The 8,072-nt window shown below is 38.4% G+C and overlaps 1 protein-coding gene across 1 annotated transcript in view; it reads right to left on the bottom strand.

Moving 5' to 3' along the window:
- Nucleotides 1–1,495: 1,495 nt before the first annotated feature.
- Nucleotides 1,496–8,072, bottom strand: part of Hemgn (hemogen) — a 9,831-nt gene continuing 3,254 nt past the window's right edge. Inside the window, exons 3-4 of the mRNA XM_015492123.2 lie at nucleotides 3,762–4,834; nucleotides 1,496–1,637 (exon numbers count right to left, since the gene is read on the bottom strand). Of these exons, the coding sequence (XP_015347609.1) occupies nucleotides 1,531–1,637; nucleotides 3,762–4,834 (1,180 nt within the window). The 3' untranslated portion in view covers nucleotides 1,496–1,530. The remainder of the gene's footprint in view (nucleotides 1,638–3,761; nucleotides 4,835–8,072) is intronic.

Genomic DNA, 8,072 nt, shown 5'->3' with positions numbered 1-8,072 from the left:
TATGGAGAGTTTGTGCAGTTGCCTTCTTGCAGAATGAACCTTTATTTGCAAAAGTATCCTTTACTATTAGTCCCCTGTAATAGCAGAAGGAAAAATTTCACATATCTTCCTACCAAGAATAGCTGCTATTCCTGCCTCTGGATTTTTTTTTTTTTTGTCACTTTCAGTTCTTCTTGACCATCATCACCAGGTGAATGTTCCTAAATTACAAAAACTGCCACTCCACTTTCAACAGTCTCACTTACCTCCCTGTAGCCTACCAAGTGATATACTTCTTAGGTTTGCAGATTTCTCTACTCTGCAACTATAGATTAGCTAACAAAAGACATTTAGGATGCAAGCCAACTCCATGTGGGCTTTACATTAACTGTAGTTTGTATGCAGCTGCCTCAAACATGTCTTAAACGCATGCTTCTCAAACTGCTGTTTCACTTGTGCAAATCTTCCCCATCATTCAAAGTTCTACTCCAGGGTTTGGGGATGTGGCTCAAGTGGTAACGCACTCCCCCTGGCATGCGCGGGGCGCTGGGTTTGATCCTCAGCACCACACAAAATAAAATAAAGATGTTGTGTCTGCCGAAAAGTAAATGTTAAAAAAAAAAAAAAGTTCTACTCTACCCACAGGCGACCATTTCTTCAACTGTATCTACTATTCAAATAGCACTGGTACTTAGTATTTTCTTCCTTTCTTTCCATTTTTTTTTCTCTTTTTTTTTAATATTGGAGTTTGAACCAGGGCTTCACACACGCTAGACAAGCAGTCTATCACTGCTACATCTCAGCCCTCCTGGGATAACTTGTTTTCTGGTTTATTCCTCATGAGGCTAAATCAAAACTCCTGAAAAGCAAGGACTATGTGCCATATAGGACTTCCAGCCCCCCTAGGACTACCATGACGCTGTCCACACAGTTAAGCATGTAGTAATGCTTTAATGTACATTTTTCAATATTTAAAAAGTAAAAATAAAAAATCCAAACTCAAATACAAAAGTAGACTATGTTCATCATCATTCCAAAATATCTTTAAGAAGTCCCAGAACAAAAATTATTCAAATTAGCTAAAAGAACCAACTAAAGACTAAATAAAAATTGGATGTTATTGTGACATCAATAATTGAACACAAAATACAAGAAAACTATATACTCCCCAAATTTTAAATGTCAAGATTTAGTCAATCACCAGTTCTTAAGAATTAATCAAATAAATGTTTGTTCTTAGAGGGAAAATCAATTATTCACCCTTTCTTTTGTCTCTTCCTTCCACAACTGCCCCCATATGTATATATACACATACCCACACATGTACACACACACAAACACACACACACACACTTTTAGCAGAATATTGTCTATGTTAAAGCCTTAAAACATGTTAGTCCTCACACTCAAATATGTCCTACAAATGGGAAAAAAACTAGGTTAAAATATTAATGAAAATTACAGAGATTTCTATAACATTTTGAGAAAATCACACACATAACATATTAAGATGGACTTTACATTGGAATACAACTTTATGGTTGAGCATTGTTAAAACAAAACATAACTATAGACATCATTTTCTAGATGAATTTCTTGAGGATCATGTGGAATTGCTGGTATTTCTTGTTCTTCTACTTTGGGTTTTTCTTTCACTTCTGAAAAATCAAATGAAACACAAAAAGAAGTTCAATAAATAGTATTGGAACAATTGAAGGAGAAAAAGCAACCTTACCTCATACCATTTACAAAAATAAATTTCAGATGAAGTAAACATTGAAATATTAAAATATCATGTTATGGAAGTAACAGTGTTTTTCTAATCTTAGGATTTTAAGCAAGACACAGACCAGAAAGGAAAAGAGTAACAAGTTTGAATTCCTAAAAATTAAAATTCTATATGGCAAAACCCACTATAAGCAAAATTAAATCACAAACAACTGGAAAAATGTTTATAATATATATTTAGAAGAATTAAAAGAATTTTTTTTTCCCTAGGCAAGCACTCTACCACTGAGCTGTGCTCCAGCCCTGGCAAAAATTTTTAAATGTTATATGCAGTGCTAACAAGGATACAGAGAAAAGACATTTATATAAATTTTGGTGTGTGTGAACTGCTACATTTCTGGAGACTAGACTTACTGAACGTATTCAAATAAAGAGTACTCTATGGGCCCAGCAATTCAACTTCTAGGACACACCCAAAGGAAATAATCAGACAAATAAGCTTCCGGTGCCTTGTTTCCACCTATATAAAGTGGGAATATTATTTAAACTAATATGGTTTGAAAAGTTGAATAAATTAATTCATGTAAAATATTTAATACAAGGCATACAGAAAGTACTAAATTCATGTTACATAAGTAAATTGGACTCCCAATGATGTTCAATGAACATTGTTGTAATAGTAAAACTTGGCAGTAATCTAAATGTTGATCATTTGTAGGGATTGATTGGACAAATTATTGTCCCTACATAGAGCACAATACTTTGCAGCTGTTATATAAGATGTCATAAAGACGGCCACAATACATAATATAAATGAAAGTTACGGCAAAGAATTATAGTACTAGCTCATTTGTTAAAATAAACTTTAACACTTGGGGACTGGAGATGGATGGTATCATCTGCTCCTGAAGAATATTCACCTGACACATACCAAGAAACACCTGGGCTATATTCACTTTAAATTGCTTGAATTTATTATATCTTTATTACTTTAATAATCAGCAAAGAAGTAGATATTCCCTTTTGTTTGGTAAGATAAAACCCAAAATAAAATGAGCATTAATTGCATGCCCATATTGGCAAGCAACTGTTAGAAACCAGGGGGTTTACTTGGGTTAACCAGGTAGAACAAGAAGTGCTCCCGTAAGTACAAGTAGAGCTTCATGCGAGTTCTTTTTAAAATGTATTTGTTTTTAGTAGTATCTCAAAACCTGCTTTAATTGGAAGCCGGCTAACTTCATGTTTTTGTTGTACTCATACTTTAGCAGAAAGAGCAAATAAGCTACCAAAGGGCTTTCTTTTGAGAAAGATTTCTTGGAGGGTAATTCTGACCTAATAGACTTGCCCATTTCTCTTTCTTTCTTTTCAGTTTTTATTTATTTTTATGTGTGTTTTTTGTTGTTTTTGTGGTCTGGAGATCATGCATGCTAGGCAAGCGCTCTACAACTGAGCTCACCTCTCAGCACTTAGCCCATTTCTTATCTGTCTACATAGTAAAATACAAAGAGAATCAGTGTTCTCAGTTTTGTCCAAGGCAAACCAAATTAAAGAAAGGTTGGTCACAGTATTTTCAAAATACAATGCTTTGGGAAAAGCTTTTCAGGAACAAATTTGGGTTTTTGGTAAACCCATTGAGATTTACAAGAATGAGTTCCCTAGCATCCTTAGTAACTTGTATTATGAATTTCCTTGCCTTTAGTTTATCAGGAAAATTCCATTTTCCAGAAAACTTCATTCTTTAAGCTTTCTTGTTAATCTCAATTGTGCTTCTAAAATATTCTGAACATAATACATACTATATACTGGGATTCATTTCACTGACTATAGATTCTCAAAATGGATAGTATGCAAAAGTACCTACGGTACAGGCTTGCATTTCAATTATTTTCTTTTAATCCTTTGGAAATGTGCCAACACAGAATGTTGGTTGCATGAAAATGCATTTTACTTGAAATTAGCCAATGATAGTTATCGTGCCACTGAAATAAGTAGTTATCATCAAAGAAGCCTGTAAATCAAGACTGGCTGAAATGTACCTATGAACAGCCCCCTACCTTGAGGGAAAGTGTTACCATCCTTAGCCTCTTCCTGGTCTGCTTTAGGATCCTGGCCTTGGGGCCAAACTGTTTCTGCACTTGGTTCTGGAAGGCACTGTTTAGGCGAATCCGAATTCTTATATGTCTTAATGGAGAGGTCTTCAGGCCCAGATGTCTCAGGTGAATATTCTTCAGGCCCAGGTGATTCTTGGTTTGTGTGAGGTGAATATTCTTCAAGAGCAGATGTTTCTTGGATTGTTTCAGGAGAGGAGGTTTGAAGCGCAGTTATTTCTTTTTGTGTTTCATAAGGGAAATATTCAGGTTCAACTGTTTCTTGGCATGTTTTTATAGAAAGATCTTTAGGCACAACTATTTCTTGTGTTTTGGGAAAAAAGCTTTTAGTCTCAGCTGTTCCTTGATCTGGTTCAGAATTGAATTCCTCTAATCCAGCTGTGTTTTGGTATGTGTCAAGAGGGCACCCTTTCAGCACATCTGGTTTGGGGGATGCTTCAGGAGAGCAACCTTCCAGGTCAGCTACATATTCAGATGTTGTAGAAGGAAGAGTTTGGGCACCAGCTGTTTCCTGACACATTTCAAGAGAGAGAACTTTGGGTTGGGTGATATTTTGCCACATTTTGAAAGGATGATTTTGAACTATAGCTATTTCTTGGCAAGTATTAGGAGTGAGGACTTGGGGCTCAGCCATGTGTTGACATTCTTCTGGACAATGGTCATGAGGTGTAGCTGATTCTTGGCACATTTTGGGAGAGAGGGTTTCAGGTGCAGCCAAAGATTGGCCTGTTTCAGAAGAATGGTTTTGTAGTACTGTTTCTTGGTACTCAGAAGAATTTTCCTCAGGAATGATGTTTTCTTGGTGTATTTCAGAAGAATGTTCCTTGGTCACAATTTTTTGCAGGGAGACTACCATTACCCGCCCAGGCGGCTCAGTTTCTTTCTCTGAAGGTGCCAGTGCTTTCCCCATCATTTTTTTTTCTCTTCGTGACCAAGGCTTCACCTTCAGTTCTGCATTTTGTTGTCTCTTTTGGCCTCTTTGTCTTCCTGTTTTCTGCTGCCTGCGTTTTTTCTGTTCTCTGCAGAAAGATTAGAATTAGTGTCAGCAACAGGGCTACAGAGTTCAAAGGCTTCTAATAACAGTCCCAGGTCCCTCACAGCCTTGTTGCACGACCTTGAACAACTCACTCAATTTCTCTGGGTCTCAGTCTCCTTGTTTGTAAAATGAACAGTGCTAGAATGTTCTAAATTGTTAGGAAATGTTCCTTCAGGACTTTTTGGCTTTGATGCCTTGCTTACCAGTGTACAGTATGTGTGTGTGTGTGTGTGTGTGTGTGTGTTTGATTGTGTATGCTTAAAGTTTGGTCATGGAAAATGCATAATTCCTGCTATAAATTGAGAACATGGGGACTGGGGTTGTGGCTCAGTGGCAGAGCTCTTGCCTAACACATATGAAGCACTGGGTTCGATCCTCAGCACCCTATAAAAATAAATAAGTAAATAAAATAAAGTGCGATGTCCATCTACAAGTAAAAATATATTGGGAAAAAAAAGAACATTCTGTTTTATACACTCGTCTCTTGGGCTGTCTGTGTGAGGCAGCCCTATTGTCTCCTAGGTGAAGATACAATTGAGTTTCTAGATCTACGATTGAGGCAGGACTCCTCATCTGCAGGCAGATGGTGTGTCTGGCTTGCTTGTCTGTTAGTCTTCTGTAAAGAACTAAGAAGCTACAATAGCTATCACATGAGGTTTACTGTAAATGGAGTCAAAGCTGCAAAAACAAAAAAAAATTTTTTCTTTGAGGTTAAGATGCTTGGTGGAAAGGCCTTAGTGGCCATATTATACCTAATTAATGCATTAAAGATCTAGAAGATGAAAGGACTTGTGCGGAAATTGAAGCCAATGACAAATTGTTAGGACCTGCGAATATAACCAAATACAGATGGCTAATACAGATGGGCTGGGGGGTGGGGAAGGTACTATAAATAAGCATTTCATTATTTTTCTAAACCTATTGAAATTCTGTTCCACACTACCCGCTCATGGAGCCTTCTCTAACAGAACACGGGGCTGAAATGCTCTTCTTGCTTCCTTCTCCTGAAGGATTTATTGTATCTTGCTTAAGGCAAAGAACATAGGCTGCCCATACTGCGTTCTTCCTGAAGAGACCATATTTCTTTCAGTAAGCGAGGCATTCTTTGGAAATGAAACCAGTGTGTCTTGTGTTTTTATAGTGCTCAGAGTTCCTCACACATTTAAAAGATATATACCTTGTTCTGCATTTGGGTGTGTTTGAAATTCTTTATAATAAAAAAGTTTCTTAAAAGATTACCTCACCAAAAATAGTTTGAAGTCAAGATAAAAAAGTGTATATGTACTTAGTGCAAAGTAAATATTTAAAACCATACAGAAGAAAAGGAAAATTGAAGTGATGGTTATGACAGCTTTGAACTATTACTCCAAGTAACCAAGGTAACAAGACAGGTTACAAGGTTATTGTCAGGTTAAAAAAAAAATGATGCTATATGTGAATTCTTCAGGAAACACTTTTTCTTACATACTAATTACAAAATAACTTAGTTCATAGATCTCCATATGAGGAGATCTGGGTAAAATAAACTTGAGTCTGTACTTTCTCATGGTCGTGGGTAAGTCACTAAAGCTTTCTATGCCTTAGCTTCCTTTTAGGTAAAATGAAGTAAATAGTGTCTCCCAAACTTAACATGGTAGTTGTAAGAATAACCTATAATAATTTACATGAATGCGTCATTCAAATACAGTACAAATTATTACTCTCATATTAATACAGGAAACACTTATAGACCTTCCTATGTGTCTGGCACTGTCCTAAGGAAATCTACTTTTTCTCTTATCTCATATAATCTTCACATTAGCCTGGTGGTGGATACTATTATCTCTATTTTGCAGGTGACAAAACTGAGGCACAGAGAGGTTGAATAACTTGTCCAAGGTTAACAGCTTGGAAGTGGGGGAGTCAGGCTTCAAGTCTAGTTGTTCTGGCTCATCAGTCAGACGCTTAACCTTTACACTCTGCTGCCTTTCTCTGAAATCAGTAAGATTTTACTGTACCTTATGGTGAGAAAAGGGAACAGCATGGACAGGGTCATCAGAGCAAGTCTAGCCAGGTGCCAAGGTCACTAAGGCACCATCTACTTCAGTGAAGTCCTCAACTTTGTCCTCTCAGTTCATTAAGCTCAGAAAACCAATTCTGTCAGCACAGTGATACTATCTCTATTTATCAGAGCTCATCAACAAGACTCAGAAAGATTGATAGATAAACTTCAAGACCAATTTTTAAGTGAACAGTGAGCAATACAGAGCGATACACCAGAGAATACTTGGACTGACGGACAAGTGCAAGGTAAACAGATGCTCTCTTTTTCTGGAGGCAAGTCCTTGGGAAACCAAGTAATGATCAGGAGGTTATCACTGGGTGTGGGGCTGGGGAGCTAACTGGATAATCTTCAATAGAGTCACTGTCATGGGACCCAGGGACGGAGTTTCTGCTTTAAAATCATGGTGTGCATTCCTGAAAGCCCTTATTCTCTGCAAAACCATGCACAAAGAAATAACAGTGGCCAGGCTCAGTGGCACACACCTGTAATCCCAGTGACTTGGGAGGCTGAGGCAGGAGGATCAAAGCCAGCCTCAGCAACTAAGCAACTCAGTGAGACCTGGACTGGAGATGTGGCTCAGTGGTTGAGATCCCTGAATTCAATCCCCCATAACAATAACAACAAAAAACAGTGACTATGGGGGGAGGGATGGGGAGGAGACTTGGGACAAACCCTGCAAAACCTATGTAACTTTTGAACACTAACAATTGGCACCAGGGAGATACCTTGGTTGGTCCAGACAGGCAATTTAGCATGGCTGGAGGCCACCTCGGGTAAGAATGTAGAAAGGCAACAGAGTCGTTTCAGGCTCACTGTTGCTGAGACCTGAGCTCTGAGCCACTAAGCTGGGCACAGGAACAAGTGCAAGCTGCCACATGGTGGAGAGCAGAACATGCAAGGCCAGCATGTGTCTCTCTGGGAGGGAGGCCCAGGCGCGGGCTTAAGAGGTTCCTGCCTTCACAGCAGCCAAGCCACAGCCTTCCCTTCCTGCTGAAGGTTTCCGTTCTGTTCCCACTGTTCTGACTCCTTCTGACAAGGAAAAATGAGCCAACGCAACTTCCACATTGTACTGACATCATTTTCCTATTTGCCAATCATACATAAGTTAATTGGTATTACAGGAACATCTGTGCCAGCACAGCAGCCAGCACTCTTCTGGGGGCGGGGGGGGGGGGGC

The sequence above is a fragment of the Marmota marmota genome, unplaced genomic scaffold (assembly GCF_001458135.2).
Source record: "Marmota marmota marmota unplaced genomic scaffold, marMar, whole genome shotgun sequence".
Taxonomy (NCBI): domain Eukaryota; kingdom Metazoa; phylum Chordata; class Mammalia; order Rodentia; family Sciuridae; genus Marmota; species Marmota marmota.
This window is presented reverse-complemented; position numbering and strand designations above follow the sequence as displayed.